The sequence below is a fragment of the Solenopsis invicta genome, chromosome 11 (genome assembly GCF_016802725.1).
Source record: "Solenopsis invicta isolate M01_SB chromosome 11, UNIL_Sinv_3.0, whole genome shotgun sequence".
Classification (NCBI taxonomy): Eukaryota; Metazoa; Arthropoda; class Insecta; order Hymenoptera; family Formicidae; genus Solenopsis; species Solenopsis invicta.
The window spans coordinates 9,667,772-9,688,673 of record NC_052674.1 but is presented as its reverse complement, the minus strand read 5'-3'; the positions used below and the strand labels follow the sequence as shown (position 1 = coordinate 9,688,673).

Genomic DNA, 20,902 nt, shown 5'->3' with positions numbered 1-20,902 from the left:
CACGTGTCGTCCTGTCTCGATGAGACCAAGCGCTCGTGAGTCATCTCGCTGGCATAATTGCACGAGAGTAATTTTTAAGTCAATGATTCACCTGTTCATTTATGTTTCATCTGACACGCCCTTCGGCGATTCATCTAAGAGCTATCGTGCGTGTGGACAAATCACGCTTGCAACTTCTGCATCGTCCGGTACAGGTGCCATATTTGCGAACAGAATATCCCGCAACCGTGTAACACTTTAACAGCGTATTTTAGAAATTAGCCGGGGTTGAAGGTTCTCATGCTATGAACATCAAAGTCGCAATTACCTTCGAGTTGTAAGCAATCAAAATTAGCGAAGAGTATTGCTAATTTGAAATCCGTTTAAATTTATAATTGCGATCGTTAAGTCGGAGGAGGCAAGCGTGCGCGTACAAACACGAATGGACAACTTGTTTCAATGAGCGGCTACATCATTCGCAATTATCGAAGCGTTCCGTACGATGGATTCCAATCTGTCATTCCTACATGCGTGCCATTCTGTCGTCTTTAGATTAAATAATATTGATTTTTATTACCTATCTTTTCTTTTGATTTCTTTATTGCTGCGTGATGAGTTCAAGCTTCTAATTACGCCTCAAATATATAACAAAAATATTAGTATTAAATATTGCTTTAAAATTTAAACTTTAAATTGCAAGAATTTTTTCAAAATTGCAAATATTTCAAAAGAAGTCGTTGAAAATCTCGAATGTTTTGAAGATCTTTCGGAAAATCTAGTCGGCTATAAGACGGGATAATGCAAAGACTGAAAGTGGAGATAAAAAAGTAAGAGATTCCTGCCTCTTTACTGATAAATATTTTACAATTAAATTTTTTTATCTACATTTTTAGTAAAATAATTTGATATATTTATTATTTGAGTAATTTTAAATCACATCAAATTCTACTAAAAAAAATAGATAAAATTATTTATTTGTTGAATATTTGTCATTAAAGAGGTAGGGATCTCTGACTTATCTTACCTCTTTTTCCAGATATTCTTATTGGTGACTAGATTTTCGGAAAGAGCAATTTTTTAATCTTCAAATCTCAATTATCAAAAAAAGCTTTAAATTTTCTTGAAAGAAATGTGGTATCCAGTATAATTGCATGATAAAATAATTATGGTTATATTATTTTTTGTTTTATAAACATTTTTATATAATAATTGCAATCATAATTATAGTAAGTGTATGTAACTATTTCTTTAACCTTCACTTACCACTTATGTAGTAATAATGACTAATAGCTTTAATTTAAATGACTAAAACAACAAATATATAATTGGTACTGAAAATAACTGTGAATTATAATTGAATTATAGTAATTGCAACCATTTTTTCATTTTATTTTAGAGCCTGAGTAATAAGCATTTTAAAAAAACAAAAAAATGCGCAGAGAGAGAGCTCTTATTCTTGCGAACTTATTAATAGGATAAAGAATCTTATAATAATTGCAAAGCTGTTGTTTTTTTTTGAATTATTTATAAAATAGAGCGCTTGGAAATAGAAATACGCGTAAGAAATATCTTCGCTAGACTTGAAAGTGGAATGTCAGTGTAAAAATTATTCAGTCGTTTTCACTCACTCCACCGTTGCTGCTGATACCTTCCTGAGCCTCTCCTGCGCCCCATTGCCCTTCTTCACTCGATTAAGTCACTCACTCGCGAAAACACAATTGATTACGATCGATTGCGCATCATTTCTGAATAATTCTACGTAGATCTCACGACGGTATTACGTGCGGTATTTTACACGATACCGTTAATCACCCGCGGCACGCACTTGACTATCAAGGATAGTGAAAACATGGAAAAGATATTTCACAAAAAGCTGTTATTTGCTCGATACTCGTTGCATCTCGCGAATTATCACTATAAACAAACCTTGAATAGCGAAGAGTTTTAACGTGTCGCCGATCAAACATCAAAATTACGCGCTGCGCAGTTGACATATACTTAAATATAGAATTACAACTCCAGTTGCTAATTAAGCAACAAGCGACACTTATAATTAGTATCAATCCACGCATTCGTGACGATCCGTTAACGACCGAAGAATTCGAAAGCGACATCCGCAACTTCTGCGCGTGATACGATTCCGGCAGTAAAGTCGAGATAATTAAAGAGGAAGTATGCAACATCGAAATTCAATTTGTTGCACGTGTGATAAGTAATATGTTCTGTCGTATTTTGTACGGTACGTTTATGTCTTACGTTTTCGTATCTATTGTGCGTTACGTTCAATATTTATTGAAAAAAACTGATAAGTATTTAATTATTGAAATTAACAAAAGTGTTCCTTCTAGTATTTTTTTCTCTGTAGATTTTTAGAGGATTTTTTTAATTTGCGTAGAATTTTGTAGAACTTTTTTTCGCGCTTTTGTTTCTATCAAGTAAATCTCGCATGCAAACACAAAGAGGAAGAGATGCAACGTGTGATACATTCAAAGAGATAACGATTACGTGAACGGAGCGCGATGGAGCAATTAAGTGATTTATGAAACTCCAAGATAAACCGAGCATGATTTTTCAGAGACACAGCGGGATTTGATTAATCGAACGGATTGATTAATTATAGGCACTTCTGGTGTCTCACGATATTTGTATTCTGATCAAAAAAACAAATGAAGAACGCTGCTGCCGGACATTGTTGTTTTGCCACCCGAGTATCGCCTGCTGAATTAAAAGGCACAAAAAACGAAACTTATATAAGAAAATAATTTATTTCTAAAGCAGAGAATTCGATTGTTTGTAAAGCAGTCGTATCTTAATTTTTCCATTTAAAAAAAAAAGTGCAAAGAAGGATTTTTTCCTAAGTTTTATTTTTTCAACAAATTGAAGACATTATCATGGTCATTTTTTTCCAACCTGATTTTTTGCCTCAATTTTATTTTTCAGGAAATTCAAAACTTTTATGCACTTTAGCGTGTCCTTTGTCCGATGAACTTTATTTCAAGTTGATCGAGAACATATTTACTAAATTAATGTGTTATTTGTTTTTCTAAAACTTGTAACTCCCGAAAAAAGAAAAAGATTTTTTGTAATCAAATAAGACAAATTGTTACGTATTTTTAAAATGATAATTTTGTTTTATTTCTATCATAAAACAGATTGATAAATTTACAGTCTAATAAATTGTGCAATAGTGATAAAGCATTTCATGGATTTTTTCTACTTCAGTGATAAACGATCGAGTAACGTCTTCATTTTTGTTATCTGTTAAATGCATCGATGCGATTTCTTCTCTCGTCGGTATGACTTACATCGTAGATGCAAGAATGAATCGTAATGAAACTTTTACTTATTCATCATTAGCGCAAGTTAATTTATCAAATTCTTAACGTGTCGTTTATCTAAATCTCGACGCCAAAAACGCACATCTATTATTTTTAATTTTCCACGATTTTTCACGCCTTCCCGCTCGGGTAATCTTTTCTATGAGTGGTTTCGAAAACAAATCTTAAATGTTTACAGAGTCGCCAAGAGTAAACGTGCGCTCCGATAGACAATAGGCCTCATTGAGAGAAGTCGGCGAATGACTCTTGTCAACGTAAGAGCCTCAAGTTGTCGCAATCCATGGCCGGTTGGCCCTCGACCCCCATCGTTCTACCTCTCGTCACCACTTGGCGCTCCTATGTTTCCATTTGCCCTTCCTTCGTTCCCCTTAATCTAATTGGCATGCTTTTCGCGAAGTTTCCTGCCGTTTCTTTTAAACTCTCGTGAGCGCGCTGAAATTTTAATGCAAGAAAAACTCGTTCAATTGGTGACTTGGTCCTGACTCGAATGTACGTAGTTTTTCACTTCTTGCTCCTTCCAAACTTTTCTCCTTCCTCCCGAAAGAGACTTGGTCCCCTCAAATGCAGACAGAACGAAGAATTATTCATCTTCCTCTCCTCGTCCTCGGTTATTTCCACCTACTCCCACGACAATACGTCTAAGCAACAGCGACATCGACATCGACGAACCAACGACACGAATGAGGTGCGCGCGAATCCCCCACCTTTTTCGCTACGGATGACCTCCTCGTGGTCGCGTTCGAACAGCTTCGCAGGGATAAATGTACACTTGGCGTCGTCCACGAGGCTTTTAGCGTCGGCAGAACGAGACCGTCGCTCGTGTTAGTCGTGCTCGATCGGTGGAACGGAATTTCGTACGACGACGAGGAATTATTGCGTGCATCCGCGAACGATCGATAGACGATAGTAAATGATCGTCAGCGAGGATTGAGACGAATTCGACTTTCATGGAGTTTGCTTTCGGTGGAACCGGCGGAATGTTGGATCGCGTCAGCGCCAACTTTGTAAGTTAATACATGTGGGGTGCATGTCTTTTACAGTGATTTTAATACTAGAAGGACGAAAATTGTTCGTCATTATTTTAATGAGTACCACAAATAGCATGATCTTCGTCTGCTGGAAAATGGAAAATCGCGTAATTCTGATCGGCGAGAAATCGAAAAAATCTGAGGACTTTGATAAAAATTTAGTGAGCTACGATTGAGATAAGAGAGGACGCTGTACCCATCGAAATAATGAGTGCACTCCTTCTAGTGTTAAATATCGTGAATGTCTTCTATGTATGGGACGAATGTGATTAAGTAAATTAGGAATTTAAATAGCGAAAGGCTAAACGAATGTAAAATAGTGTTAAAACTGTGTCAACATTTTTTATACGGTAATATCCAGGATATACGAAGATATTCAGGTATCAGTTATTATGTAAAGACGCACAATTTATTTTTTAATTACTTGTACAAAAAAACTTTGTTTTTTTTTTACCTAACATCTATTAATATAATTAATAATTTGATCAATCCATAACTTTTTCTGTCCAAAATTTTAACATTTCTTTTTAAATTCGAATGATAATGTTTTGCTTGAATTTTTTTTAAATTTATAATCTAGCAACTGCAATCTTGTCGACAATATTTAAATAATTTTTAATATACTGTGATTTTTAATAATTACGATACAAATTAAAAATAATTATTTTACAGACAATATATAATTATAATACGTGAGACCTATGTAAATATTTATATAAATATTTCTTTTATTCTTTTTAAAATTATCTCTCAAATCTTACATATTACACGTTACATCCTGCATTTCATACTAAAAATGAATTCAGCCGGTCTTGTATAAAGAACAATCATTAGAAAATAGATGCAAGGCTTCTAGGCATCCATGAATCATCTCCATTCGTTGGATTATAATACACGATACTTAAAGCATACCATTATTACATTTAACGACGACCTCGTTTGTACGCTTATTAAGTATGCTCGGATTATTTTCCATAAATCTTCGTCTTGTCTTATATTATCGGCTATTATTTAATATAAAATATTATATTGCCGGTTTACTGGGAATATTATTAAAACGCGGCTATATTAGCAGAAACGTAAATAAGTCATTACTTTAGTCAGAGCAGCGTGAAATACTAATAAAGCTCACGCTGTTGCGCGGATTAAAAAATAAATATGATAGATACGTATTCTTCACCGAGCGCAATTGTACCAAACCAAGGTCATCGCATCTCGATCAACCGCAGGTGACCTACTACTGTGCATAAGCAGATACCTTTCATGCTGGGAGGAAGTACGTAACGCGAAGACGTAACACGTGACCGTGAGACCAACAAATGAATTGCGCGTAAATGCTCCGCTCGTAATGTCATAGTGTGATTTAGAGAAACAATGAGATTTCTATAGTAACTTGTAAGAGTGCGAGGGGTTCCATAATAATTTTGCGCGCGGTAATTTCTGGCACGATAATTCTACTTGCACGAAGCTCGGTCCCATCGCTTCACGAATCGACTATAATTGTTGTTGCGCGGGAGAAAGCTGAGCCTATTATATCTCGCACACATTGCTATATGTCCTACTTGACGCAAAATCTTAGATTACTTCCGATAACTCGATCAATGATACCTTCTCTCTTTATTTCTTGATGCCGATACCTTCATTTAGGTAAGATAATTTAAGTTTAAATAAAATACACATTCGGCGATCACAAAATTATTCAAGACTTTATTTTTACGTTACGAAATCGATGAGAGACGATCGTTGGAAATGTCGTAAGGGAAATACGGAAATTCATGGGGTCAATGGTAATTCATTACCGAAAGGCCATTATCCGGATCGTTCGTTTTTTTCACGCACCGTTTTATCCGCTTGATCGACATGTTTGAACACTGTCAGCCTAAAAGATATATTTACTAGAAAAACTCGGAAATTTTCAGCCTCTGTTTCATAAATTATTAACCTGTTCATACCGCAACGCAAACAACTTCGTGTAACGAGCCGAAAGTTGAAGACGACAGAAATGAGCGAAATTTACGTATATTTGTGGGCGTAAATCAATTAGTACACGAGTGCGGTCGAGTTCGTCAACCTTATCGACTCGTGTACTCCTTTTAGCGAACATACCAGAGATATTCAACTATATATAAATTCAAATAGACCGATTAATAAGAATTGATTAATTAATTAATCAAATTTTTAATTGACGTTTCAACAATTGGTAGCTATTACCAAACTCTTTTTTTTTAGTGTAACGTGAAAGAAAAATGTTTTCCAATGAATATTTGTAATCCGATATTTTTGTTAATTGACAATTAATAAGACAACAATTTGAATCTGCTATCACCGTATTTTTAACGCAGATAGATCGCTTTTTTACGTACGTGCACTGAAAAAAAGTCTGGTTATCACTACTAAATGTATAGTGAAATAGTATCAATTAAATATTTTGTCAATATAACCAAAAATAATTTTATTGTTCTAAATATTTAATAAGTATTGTCAAATCTGATATAAGTTACTAAATATTCAGAAAGATATAATTATTTTTGGTTACATTGGCCAAATATTTAATTGATACTATTTCACTATACATTTGGTAGTTATTACAAGTTTTTTTTTCAGTGTGCTTAAAATCGGAAAATACGAAACTACAATACAAATGAACGTGTGTTATTTAGGTAAGATGGACAGCGTTCGTACTTTGCCTATTATCGACAGTTTCTGGTCAATTGGATTTGCCGCCGTACAGAGGCGATGATACTAGCCGACAGATACCACCGTACAGGGGCAATGATGCTGACCGACAGTTGCCGTCGTACAGGGACAACGACGTTGGCCGACAAATACCATCGTACAGGGACGAAGATATTGGCCGACCGATACCATCGTACAGGGACGATGATGTTGGCCGACCATTGCCACCAAACGAAATAAATTATCAGAATATCTTAGCTAGATTAGACTTCCTGGGCGCAGAGAGGTGTAGTGCCAATGTGATAGCTCAGTGGGCATACGAAACCAACGTCAACGAGTACACGCAGCTGCAAGCGGTAAGGGATCTAAAATATTATTGAATTCATTTTAAAGAAAGCCTTTCTTTCTCAATTTTGCAAAATCAGAATTTCGTCACGACACTTTATCACACTAAACAGTTTCGAAACTCTCCCGTTTATCAGGCTAACAAATTTCGACACTTTAAAACGCGCAACCCGCATTCGCTTTGACCTGTCCCTCTATTTGCAATTTAGGCTATCTTCTGGAATACGATATTGTCAGGTTTCCACTGAATGTACCGGCAAGTCACCACGAGTATCACGAACATAAAAAAAAATTTAATTTTGTTCGTAGTCTAGGTGATAATTTATTACTAAAATTTAATTAAAGTTTAAAAACAACTTAATCTTAAAACACTAATAATTTGATCGCAATCAACGTGAGATTAAAAGTTAAAGCTTACATAAGCGTATCTTACAAGCGTCATAATGAACAATCTTTCACGCGTATCGGTGTCCGCGGCAATTACTGAAATAAGAAAATATTAGATTAAGAGATTAAAGCAAATTACTACCGAAGAGAGTATGTGTGTGTATGTTTGTGTTGAGATGCAATTCTGAAGGCAAAAACTTAGAAAGGCTATATTTTCAGCGCTGCAACAAAGTGTAGTGACAACCGTGGAAAATGAGTCGCGTACAATCGTATATTTCTCATCCACCCTGTACGAAACGTCTTCAGGGAGGACCTCGACCTCCTCTCGGTATCTTCCCGCGCGACTCTTCGTGGCATCCGCACACATTGACTTGTCAATCGGTTGGCGAACCGCCTGCTCACCAATGCTGGCACGTCGCGTCCACGATTTTCCCTGACGCGAGACGTGCTCGCATTGTCCGCCGAAAGGCCGAACGCCTCCGCGGGAAATCTTCCCAGGCGATGCCATTGTCGTGATAATTATCCTGAACGATTGTGCAATACGCCCGACCGTCTCGTATCGCCGGGAAACGGGAGTTTTGTACTTTTCAATGCGAAACCCAACGACGCTCGCGTCGCGTGACGTTAACGATAATTGAGGCGCCCGTCGTTTCCCTTTTCCGCGGAGGAACGTCGGTGTACGACGAGCCACCGCCTTGCTTCATTATCGCATGAGAGGTGTCAACGACTAGTTGTCGGGGTCGCTCATAAGCTAATTGATTTTTATAACAGTCACAAATAATAATTATAAATTAATTAATTGCATAGAGGGAATAGACAAAATAATGTAAACATTTAGGAAATACACTATTTATTTTATTAATAATAAGATCATTTGTCTTTAATACAGGTTGACACTTTATTTGACTTTAATAGTTTGGTTTTATCCTTTGGATTCAAATCATATAATGTTTAAATAGTTATTAATGCAATGTTATATCATTTTTCTAACAGAATAATTGTAAGAAATATTGAAGAATATTTAAAAGATATTGGAGGAAAAACTTATTTTTCACTGTAGGTACTTTTTAAAATTGCTCACAATGACTCGATAATATTTAAGTCAGACAGTTATGTTGGCCAGGAAAAACGATGAAGTTTCAAAGAAGGCAATTTTGCAAAAATTTTTATCTAACATTTTTATATATTTTTTTCTAGCATTTTTTGGCACTATATTATCCATCTCCTATATGTATATACATACATTTTTTTTCCAATATTTCTTTCGGCATCGTGGACGCATTTGAACTACTTCGCAGTAATTCGATGACAAAGTTACGTTGGTCATTACGTGATATCTGCTCCTAGTTGATTTCTTACACACATGCTGTCATTATACGTAGAAATATATCATGTAACATGTAATTAAATTTGCGGTATATTATGCGGTATATCCATATTTTTCATACAATGATGAATAAATGATGTATGCTTAAATATTGTTATAAATTTTAAATTGTCCAGAAACGTAATACATTACGTGATAATTGCATAATCAAACTCTAACAAATGATGATTGAATTTAGTTATACAAGGGCTGCAAAATGCAACTTCTCTTTCTTAGCCACTTTTCTTAGAATGCAGGTTACTGCATTCGAGGGAAGAGCGTAGATACGGTTTTATCTCTAACGGTAAAACCGACACTCCCGGTTCGTGTTTTACTACAACTGCATTTTCTCAGTCGTCGAGAGTTTTCTTACGTCATGTAATTAATACAATTGCACAATTGATACAATTAAAATTCAATACAAGACAATACGTAATTGTCATTTGAAAACAATTTTTAAAAATTATATAATAATTTACCTATTTCTGTATGAGCGTAATAAAAAAAGCATTAAATTTTATGTTATGTACTCAAGAATTACTTTCAATATTTCCGTTTTATGTTTTCAGCTGGATGCCCAACGCTTGTACGCGGACTTCCAATACCAAGCGTGGCTTTTAATCTCCAGAATCGACCTAAATTCTATCCGAGATCCTATCATCAGGCGACGTCTTCGTTATTTGTCCGCAGTGGGCCCTTCGGCACTGCCACCTGATCAATTGGACAGGGTGAGCCCTATTTATACAAGCAATTATAACGCATTCAGAAAAAAATAGTGATGGCAATTATAAAAGTGACAACTGCACAAATTAGTGTTATATACAAATTACATTTTTAATTTTATTGCAACCAAAACTTTAAATTGCAACAACCGTAAAATAGTTCATTGACATGCACATTAATTCTATATGTATATAAAACTTATAGTTATTACTTCTATAATTGCTACCACTTGCTCCTTTTTCTGTGACGCACTTACATCGTCGTTTAACAATTTGCGTGACAGTAAATATCGTTAACAGTAATAAAAATAATTTTTTTGCAGTACAATCGCCTGATCAACGACATGCTTGCGATTTATAACGCGGCGACCATATGCGCTTACAACGATCCGTTCCGGTGCGGGCTGCGTTTATATCCAGGTAATACATCACGAATTACGCTGAATAACGATCGGATCGGCACGATGCCGCCGCGCCGGCATCGTTCACGGTTCGTCGCGGCGAAATTCTGTGCCGGGGGATTTACGTAAGTCCAAAATGCGCATGAAAGTGTGAAGAAAATAGGATACGTCACGCGAGCGCGCGTATGCGCCTTCTCCTCGAGTAGGAGGAACAGTCCCTCTTCTTCTTTTTCGTTAATTTATGAAAAGTATGAAAACCTCAGTGCCGCGCTCTATGCGTCTCTAATTGTCTGTTATTCTTATGTTTAATGTAAATCCCCGTGCACGTCCATTTAGACGCAAACCTAACATGACCCGAGGCATCGCAGAACGTGCACAAATAGAAAGCGAACAATTAATTAATTGAGCGAAGACGCTACGCAGTTAAATATAGTTTGTAATGTAAGAACTTAATTGTTCGCTCGTGTCTTAGCGTGCGTCACGAAATGATAATTGGCTGCACTGGAGCTTTGAGGAGCAAAGGAATTGAATGTACGCGACTCAATAAAGAAATTTACGGTTTATGCCAATGATTTTGACATTTTTGGCAAATAAATGTCGCTTTGTAATATTTTAGTAAAGAGAGCGTCATTATCTAAAATTTGTGAAAAAATAAAAATTAGCAAAATATCTTGTACAGACATAACGTATCTGAAAAGTGTCGACTTTAACACCGTATTTTTTTTATTAAAGATGTATCGCAAATCATGGCGAAAAGTCGGGACTGGGACGAACTGCAGTACGTCTGGACCGAGTGGAGAAGACGAAGCGGCAGGCCGATTAGGGATTTGTACATACAGCTCGTTACGCTGACCAATGATGCTGCAAGAATGAATAGTACGTCTAATATTAACTCCGAACCGGAAGTATGACGCGTTAAATGGAATCTGTAGTACTGACGAAGTCGGTCAATATATAATTTTATTCCAAACAAGATTGCAAAAAAGATTTTAAGTGTTGAACCTATTAAGTTTTTATCATTTTTCACACCTTTAACCTACCGCGAATGACGAGACTCTTTTGCACTAGAATTAATTAATACATATAAAATACGATATAGAAATCGTTATATAAATAATAAACGTTAGGTAAGTCGTACTAATAGCTGAATGTTAACATTACTTCTTTTTATAGACTTTACTGATGCCGCCGACTATTGGATGTTCCCTTACGAGTCTCCTAATTTCCAACAGGACGTTGACGAGGCTTGGGAATCGATACGTCCGCTTTATGAAGAACTGCACGCTTATGTTCGCAGAAAGCTGAGAGATCTCTACGGTCCTGAAAAAATTGGCGGACACTCGCCTCTTCCGTCTCACATCCTTGGTACGAAAAGCGCAAAATATTTATTTCAGTATTTCGACTATTTTATATCATGCGTGTATCGCAATTAATTTACCTAAATGCATGTTTTTATGTAATTATAAAAACGGTTCTTTATTCAATGTTTACAGGTAACATATGGGGACAGTCTTGGACCAATCTTTTGGATGTTACTTTGCCATATCCCGGGAAAACATATCCTGACGTTACGCGTGAAATGCAGGCTCAAGTACGATCTCTCCTCTTTTTTCAGTTTATAATCAATATTGTATATTATTATTTAAAACATCTAGTTGATAATAGTTACATAACTAATATTAATGAACATGTATTATAATTAGGGCTATACACCCATTGACATGATTCGGGTGGCCGAGGAATTCTATCTGTCCTTAAACTTGAGCGCAATGCCGCCGGAATTCTGGGCTGGAAGCATAGTCGCTGATCCTGGCGACCGTCCATTAATCTGCCAGGCGTCCGCATGGGATTTTTGCAATCGCATAGACTACAGGTTAATACATTTATTAATAATATATTTATTAATAACCGTCTTTAATATATACAATAATCAATTAACACGCTACTCACATTGAAATCAGCAAGAGCTTGTCGAAAGCGTTTAAACTTTTACGTGTTAAGCTCGTGCCTTGAAGATGACAAAATAAGAATGAGAGATTTTAATACGCTGTGGATTTTATTTTTAGAATCAAAATGTGTACCAAGGTGACGATGAAGGATTTAATAACTTTGCATCACGAAATGGGACACATTCAATACTTCTTGCGGTACAGCGGTCTACCTCGCGAATTCCGTGACGGCGCTAATCCAGGTAAAAATATATCCGAAATTTTCAATTCATATATATTTTTTATAATTAATATGTTAAACAAACACACAACACAAATGCAATAAAGTCATAGTAAGGGGTCACACTACGCTTGATATTATATAAATTGATGCTCAAGTTTATCGGATAAATTTTTGATTCAGAAACTTTACATCTTATATAATTTTTATAAATCTTATAAAACTTAAAACAAAATTAAAATTTAAATAAAGCAAAAATTAAGAATATAATGGTAAAACAAAATATTGGAGAATGTTTTGCAACAAAACAGTTAACATTATTTTGTTTTATTTTTATCTCCATCTTTCGCAATATGTAAATGAACATCAATAGAACGGACGTTAACGTAAATAGCGTATTATAATAAAAGCGTTAAGAAAACTTTAAGGCGGGACACCAACATCCGCTCTCGATGACGCTGATATTTCGCGTGATGCCCGAGCGCAATAATGAGAAATTGCATCACGCCGGGAGGAAAAAAAACGTGGACTAGGACAAAAGGATAGGAGACGGCCGGCGATGATGGCATGCGTGCGGGACAGACGACAACACGCGTTGCGTAAGCATGACGGGTCCGACTCTCGGTCGACTTCCGGAAGGCACAGCCGACCTGTATGCGTCTTACGGCTAATAGCGCGAAAGCGAGAGCGAGTACGACACGCTCGAAGTGTACGCCGCGCGCTACGGTACTCGCGAATAGGCGAGTGGATGTTACTCTCGTACATTGGCGTCGGGTGCACGTTAAAATATTTTTATTACGGTATAATCGCGCTTTCACCGTAGCAACGGCCGGCCGGCCGGCCCGGTCGTTCGCCTCGCGCCGGAACACACGGATTGTTTCGAATCAGAATCGAACGAGAACACCTTTGCAGCGCGGCACGGCGGCCTTGCCGATCGATTTTACGTAAAATCGAAGCCTCGACTCAGCCTCCGTCGCGAAGTCTAAACGCTGTGTCGCTCTACGTCGAGATCCGCGAGATCCTTACACGACGATTTAATATTATTTCAGAACCGTCACTTCGACAACGAATTTCGTCTGCATTCGCAAATAATTTTTATCGCCGAATTTCATCTGCATTCCGCACTTTCGTGTATCTACGATATCTAATTAACGCTAATTTCGAGTTATGAAATTATACGCCGCGATTAATTATGCGCTTGAGGCGCTAGGCGTGTGCACGCAGCTTTGCATCGGGGAAACGTGATAGAAAATAAAAGGGAAATAATCAGGCGTCATCTGCCACGCTCGACTAATCCACGCTAACCGTAATTGCATCCTGGTTAGCGCTAAATCGCATCGAACGCAAAAAGTCACCGGGTTATCCGAGGAGAACCTCGAGAAACTTTGCAATCATAGACGGAACTCAACGACAAGCCATCTGTTTCGTCTGACGTCGACTTTCACCGTTCGATTATCAAACATCCAAACTCCTTCAAAACATTCGCAAACGAAACTCGAAATCTGAAATCGACTCGTGCCGACAATTTATTCGTGGTCGTAGCTTTCGAAATGGAATGAAAACCTTTTGTCACCTTTTTGATTGTAAATACAACCTGTCGTAACTGTTGATGTAATATTCAATAACAACGTGAGGAAAAAGGTAAATCTACATTAGCGCACTGATAATTATTATTATTATAGTCTATTACAAGCAGAACGTCGTCTCATAACAACTATCGAAGAGAAGAAACTTTATCATAGTTATCACATCTCGTTATACCGAAGTTATTACTATAATTATCAGGCTTCCACGAGGCAGTCGGCGAAGCTGTCGCCTTGAGCGTCGCGACGCCGCAGCATCTGCAAACTCTGGGCCTGGCAAACACGTTCATCGACGAGCGATCCGCGGACATCAACTACCTCTTCTCCTTGGCGATGGATAAACTAGTGCTACTGCCCTTCAGCATCGCGATGGACAGGTGGCGATGGGATGTCTTCCGCGGCTTCATCAACAAGGAGGAGTACAATTGTCACTGGCACAGGCTGATTGAGCAGTACACGGGCACGAAGCCGCCGGTCCTGCGATCCGAGGACGACTTCGATCCAGGCGCGAAATATCACATCCCAGCCAATATCCCCTACATACGGTGAGTACCTCTTGCATTCAAATGGCAACTTGATTCTTAAAGATTCGTTCGCGACGACCGATCGTCCCGCGTAGATGTAAAATTATTGTTCGAGGTCAATCTCCAACTCTCCTGACAATCTTGGTAAATGACGACGGTACCTATAATTAAAATTATAGGTACGTGGGAAAATTACGACAATATAATAACGGGAAAAATCTGACGACAATATTATCTCTTACAACAATATTACATCTGAATGATAAACTGCATAGCACGTACGTTCTGCGGGGTACGTTGTTATTTCAACGAGCAGCCTTGCTGGTCTTGCTGATTTGGCAATAAAAGAACACCTGCTACGTACTTTCATATGTAGTTTCCAATACGCCCGAAGCAGATAATCCCGTTGCGAACTATTCTGCGTAGCTGCGTGCCTCGCGCGCACGAGATCGGCGATTTCACTTTTGATTCGCGATCCCGTGCTCCTCCTCTTGTGATTTGCTCATTGGTAGATCAGAGGAGAAAGAGAGGCGCGGGAGTCCTTTCTCCGACTCTCGTTACACGCGTTGCAGTTAGTTCGCGATGCGCGAACGAGGCTAATGCCTGAGATCCGCACGATCTGAATGATAGGTCGCGAGGCAGAACAGGACGCTGATATCATCGAATCGGAAGTGTTACGTATACGTACTCTTTCCTTCGTTAGTCATGCTAGATAAAAGAAAGTCCTATTTCCATCGACCGTACGAAGGCTTAATTACGCATAGAGACTTTTTAGCGGCGCTAATTATCGGGCGAATTTCCGCGTACGCGCGCAGCGCGCCGCGGCCGAAATTAGAAAAATGGCTTTCCCCGGCTCTACCTTTTTCCGCTTTTCTGCCGGAACAAGAAACCGGAACAGCGTCTCGATCACAATCAAACGCCGCTCACGCGTAGCAAATATCGTGCACTATTGAATACACGCGATCGAAGATAAACAACTCGTCACGCTACGCGAAGTTCAAGGATATTGACGCCGGCGTGAAAAATAAGGAAAATCTCTGTCTCGTAACGCACAAATAGATGCTTTAGCTGCTCGATCTTCAAGAAATCCAGACTCAGCTGAATATCAATTTGATACTCAATTCAATTTCGCTCGCAGGGGAAAGGAGTACAAGAGCCGCAAATTGCTTAGTATGCAAAATTTATTGAAGGACAAGACACATGAAAAAAAAAATGAATAAGTTTCAGATCTCTTCTCGAGAATGGCAATGAGGCTAGGATGAATTCCAAGGCTGTCGTTTTGCTCTTTGGTTTTATTAAAAAGAAGCGAAAGACATCGTACAGAGACGTCCGTTACATGTTCCGAACGTCGTTAGAAACACAGTACATGTGTTCTCGTAGGTACTTAAGTGTTGATACTATATATCTAAGAAATCGTTAGCGCTGTCTAAGCAGACTCGGAGACCCATAATCATCTTTCGCGGCGCAAAACGGCTGTTCCGCTAACTCATCTTTCTCGCCGCGTCCCGCAGCGAGAACGACGTTAAGTTAGGAAAATAAATACGTCCGCGTTTTCCTCGCGGACTCGCACTTCGAACCATAAATTCGAGACTCGCGAGTGCCGAGAAAACGCTTCGTTAACGCTCCCGTGTGAAAGATCAGCCGTTGACCGCCTTACAAAAAATAAAAATTCACATTGCTCTATGATTTGCTCCTCGACGCAATGCGATTGAAAAATAATATTACAATTTTTAAGTGTATCGCGATATTCCGTGATGCCGCGCCGACGTGTCCTCTCGTACGGTGCAGTGGAGAATTTGCCAATCTCTCTATAGGTTCCAATCTCTCTATATTCCTAATTTAATTTCTACAAATTAATAACACGACGATCTAATTTTAGTTTTTCACGCAAATATATACATTTTAATATTTTTATGTACAACATTGTGATTGAAATCGCGTTAAATCGAATTAACACAAATTTCCTTTTGATTATTACTTAATTCGTCTTATCTTAATTTCTTTTGCGAACCGAAAATCCTCCACTGCCCCACTTTTTGATATTAATAGTGTCCCCCGAAGCTAGACTCGTAATCCCCCCCGCCGTAATCACCCCCTGAGGATCCGGATTCGTGCTCGTGCTCGTGCACTGGTACCGCCACCGGCACTTTTACGGGATACGGTACCGGCTTGGGCACCTGCACGGCCACCGGCTTCGTCACGTGAATCGGCACAGGTCGTTCGACAGGCACTTTTACGGCGTAGGGCACCGGTTTGTCGTACGGCACGGGTACCGGCTTCTCCACCGGATACGGCACCTTAACTGGTACCTTAACGTGATAGGGCACTGGCTTCTCCACTGGTACACCTACTGGTCGCTCGACATGAACCTTGACTGGGTATGGTACTTTCTTCTCCACCGGATAGGGTACGGGTTTCTCAACTGGGACTGGGTACGGCTTAGCCACGTGTACTGGGTACGGTCGATCGACGGGCACTTTTACGGGATACGGTACCGGCTTCTCCACGGGGAAGGGTTGCGCTACATGCACCGGAACTTTCACAGTGTACGGCACGGGCTTCTCTACTGGGAAGGGCTGCGGCACCGGGACCTTCACTGGATACGGTATCTTCTTTTCGACCGGATACGGTTGGGGAATATATACTTTGTAGGGTACCGGTCTCTCCACCGGCACGTGAACGGGATAGGGCACCTTCTTCTCAACCGGATATGGTTGTGGTATGTGAACCGGCACCTTTACCAAAACCTTCACCGGCACGGGGATCTTTTTTTCGACCGGATAGGGTTGCGGTACCGGCACTTTAACTGGATACCGTACTTCTTTCTCCACCGGATAGTGAACCTTCTTCTCGACCGGATAAGGCACCTTCTCGGTTTTTACGATCGTTATCTGTTTGATCTTGCCACCGTCATCTCCACCGCCACCGCCACCGCCACCGCCGTAACCACCATCATAACCACCACCGTAACTACCGCCAATGTCGTGACCGCCACCAATATCTCCGCCGCCGATATCTCCGCCGTGGGCAATTTCAAAGCCACCACCGTCGCCGTAACCGCCACCGTCGCCGTAACCGCCACCGTCGCCGTAACCACCACCGTCGTCGTGTCCTCCAAAGTCTGCCTCGACGTGACTCAATCCGCGCTTATCCTGCTTTTTCTCTCCGCCTTCAGCATTTTCGATCTTCTTATTTGTAACTTGCTTTTTCTTCTCGCACACGGCCAAGGCCAGTAGCCCCGCTACCAATACCGTGAGAAACTGTAATCGATAGAAACGTCGTGCCGATTACATCAGTCGCTTGCAGCATCAATGCTTCTATCTCTTGGACCGTGAAAGAATGCTACGTGTGCGTTAAGTACAGTTGCTAATGGCCTCGACAGTACAATACAGTGCAGCATAAAACACATAAGCCTGATCCTTCAGATCAGCCATGACTTTTTACCTTCTTTTTTTGTTTTTGTTAAATTTATCTTTGTTATACTCTCTGTCGAAGCAATATTAATCAATTGAAATCGTAGTTTTGTGTGTAATTTGATTTAAAAACTAACACTTCTCGCGGCTCTTTTTGACATGCATAACTTGAAATGGAATCTTAAATTCGCGATGATGCAGGCAAGATGACTAAGCGAAGCTAATTTGCGAATCAAAGTGCAACTAAATATATAAAATTTCGCCCCGACGAGAAAGAGCGAACTTACCAAAATTCTCATGTCGACCAAGTCTCACGATCTGGTCAATGTCCAGACTTTACTGAATGCTTCCCCCCAAGATGCCACTGTCTTTATAGCCCGCTTTCCCCCGACGCGTATCGAGCGAGCCCCTCTGCACTCTCGCGGAAAAGTGAAACACACGCGTCTGGTGCTCGCCCGACGTACACAGCGCGTTATGGCATTTTTTTTTTTCATAAATCCTAGACACAAACTACGGTGCTTCCATAATCGTGGGCAACGGCGTAGCCACGGAAACTTACGGAACACCGGAAGTTTCTTCAGCGGCAATGTTAAAAAGAATCAAAAACTAGAAAGTACGTTTGTCGGAAACGAGAACGTTTTACAACTGCTTTTCAATCGGAATAAACCTGTAACAAGAGGTGTTTAAAAATGAATGGAAAATTCTACCTAACAAACATATAATGTTAGCAAAATTCTGATACAAGTGAGAGAACTTTTTATCGAAAACAGTGTCCGGCGAGAAGATATCGTTTTCAGATTCCTTGATAAATGTTGCGTTCTTTTGTTGAATAACGATACATGATCTCCAAGTCGACTCGCGATTCCAAGGTCCTTTCGATCCTTTTGTTCCTTTTTGGTCAATCTACGCCACTGAATTAGTTTAGTCAATCTACGCCACTGAACGTAGATGCATTTTCGTTCCTCCTTCGCTATTATTATACCCTCCTCTTTCCAATCAGCCAATCTCCCTTCGCCGTTTTCCATCTTGTGGAAGTTACTCGCTCGTGCATACCGCGTTCGGCAGGACTCTGCAGTGTGACCCCCTCCGCATCCGGTCCCCACGGAAGGACGCGCGGTAGGCTGCACGTACGAGTTCTCTCGGCCGAGACGAAGAACATGACGATGGAAGCTTAACGGTCTCCCCTGCGGTCCGAGGGAGAGCGCGAGAGGAAGAATCGAGAACGGTAGGAGGAGAGAAAAAGTGAAAAGTGTCCGGTGAGAGGTTGGTGGAACGGGGTAAGGAGAAGATATAGATCCTAGAACGTGTTGCGCGCCGATGTGAGATTGACCGCGTTTAATGCGCTGCTTCCTAGGAACGCTGCATAGCAAATCGCGGCAACTTGCTCCAAATGGAAAACACTTGTATTATACTTGACACTAATACCAAAGATAACATCTGAAAGCATACAGCGATAATGAACGTAATTGAGATTGGATTCGAGTGAATTTCTGATGCGAGATGAGAATGGGATGTTTTGTGCATTGCTAGTTATCGCGTCCACGTGTGCAACAAATTTATCTATTGTAATTTGAAGATATATTTAAAAAATTATATATTAATGAAAGAAAATATCTTCTTTCAAGAAAGAAGGAAAATTAAAGTAAAAAGTTAAAGACGATCTATTATGATTTAAGCCAGCCTGTTGAAGAAAACGCAGAGAAAATTAATGAATTTAGCTACGTAAAATATATTAATTATTTTGCGTAAAGAAGAATACACAAAAAGAAAAATATTATGAATTAGTCAAATTAGAGAGTTATTTTTACCTGGTTAAAACTGGAAATACATTTATTTAATATATATTTGTGTTCGAAATTTTAATTCTTAATGATATTCAAAGATAGATGCGTATCTGTAGCGATAGCTACATAGCGAAAAAAAATGAAAAGAAGTAAGCGAGACTAATTATTGCTGAAGAAGAAAAAAGTGAATGTTCAAACATTACGTCGACTAAAATTAGAGCAGATTAAAGCAACTAAGATTCTCCCTGATACCAACAGAAATTGCATTTTCACTGTTTAAATCAATTAGAAAAAATATTTTTATTTATTAAACTTTAACAAAACGAAATATACAAATTGTATACAATATACGTGCACATTTTGGAACATTAAAATTTTCATTAAGATCGATTAATTGAACATATGAAAGTTCTCTTGCCATTGAATATACAAGTTAATTAATTAAAGTTATATAAATATGTAAAAACATAAAAATTAGAAAATTACTTTTACTGTGCTAAATAAAATTCGCATGATTTCCTTAGTCTAATTACGCTGAAGCAAACAAGCAAAAAGATATTATTATCTTTTCAGCCACGTTAATCATTAGTCAGGAATGCAAAATTTGGTGTTATAACAAAAACGATACGTACAAATCACGATTAGCAGAGTCGTTTGCAATTTTTATATAATTACAGATATGTCTAGTAACAAGAACAAAGTTTGGTTTTATTACTACAGTTTTACGATCGTCTCCCACTTCCTCTCTTCCAACTGAGTGCAAACAGGGAAGTGATTAGGAAACAAACTAGGAAAGTGATTTCAGTCATGTCACGTTTTGGTTTCATTATTTTTTTTTATACACATTAAAAATAATTAAACTCATATAAATCAAATATATATACATATATACGCACATCTTGTTGCATAAGTCTGTTAGAGAGTTTCGTGTTACGTAATTAAGTTAGGAGATTAGTTAATTTCCATTTGCAAACTTGGAAGTTAGTGATATGATCATTCAATTAAAAATTCTAAACTTTCTTAAATATTGTATGTTACTTTAAAGAAATGGTGTATTTGATTATATTAACTGACGAATATTTAACTATATTTGCTAAATAAAATAAAAAAAATATCTTAAATAATAACATGTACATGTGCATTTTAGTTTAAAATTTACTTAAAAGTATTGATTAAATTTTTGCCAT

At 38.6% G+C, this 20,902-nt stretch overlaps 2 protein-coding genes across 2 annotated transcripts in view; one reads left to right on the top strand and one right to left on the bottom strand.

Annotated features, from left to right (window-relative positions):
• The first annotated feature begins 4,104 nt into the window (after positions 1-4,104).
• The window catches only part of LOC105205562 (angiotensin-converting enzyme), a 56,193-nt gene continuing 39,395 nt past the window's right edge, over positions 4,105-20,902 (top strand). The window contains exons 1-10 of the mRNA XM_026139188.2: positions 4,105-4,321; positions 7,006-7,377; positions 9,689-9,847; positions 10,165-10,261; positions 10,975-11,118; positions 11,416-11,607; positions 11,736-11,833; positions 11,946-12,115; positions 12,309-12,433; positions 14,197-14,539. Of these exons, the coding sequence (XP_025994973.1) occupies positions 4,265-4,321; positions 7,006-7,377; positions 9,689-9,847; positions 10,165-10,261; positions 10,975-11,118; positions 11,416-11,607; positions 11,736-11,833; positions 11,946-12,115; positions 12,309-12,433; positions 14,197-14,539 (1,757 nt within the window). The 5' untranslated portion in view covers positions 4,105-4,264. The remainder of the gene's footprint in view (positions 4,322-7,005; positions 7,378-9,688; positions 9,848-10,164; positions 10,262-10,974; positions 11,119-11,415; positions 11,608-11,735; positions 11,834-11,945; positions 12,116-12,308; positions 12,434-14,196; positions 14,540-20,902) is intronic.
• On the bottom strand, positions 15,682-19,403 carry LOC105205543 (proline-rich protein 4). The gene is made up of 2 exons (XM_011174936.3): positions 18,219-19,403; positions 15,682-17,778 (listed from the first exon to the last, which is right to left on the bottom strand). Exons 1-2 carry the CDS (start codon positions 18,228-18,230, stop codon positions 16,561-16,563), a joined length of 1,230 nt encoding a protein of 409 aa, XP_011173238.1. The 5' UTR covers positions 18,231-19,403; the 3' UTR covers positions 15,682-16,560.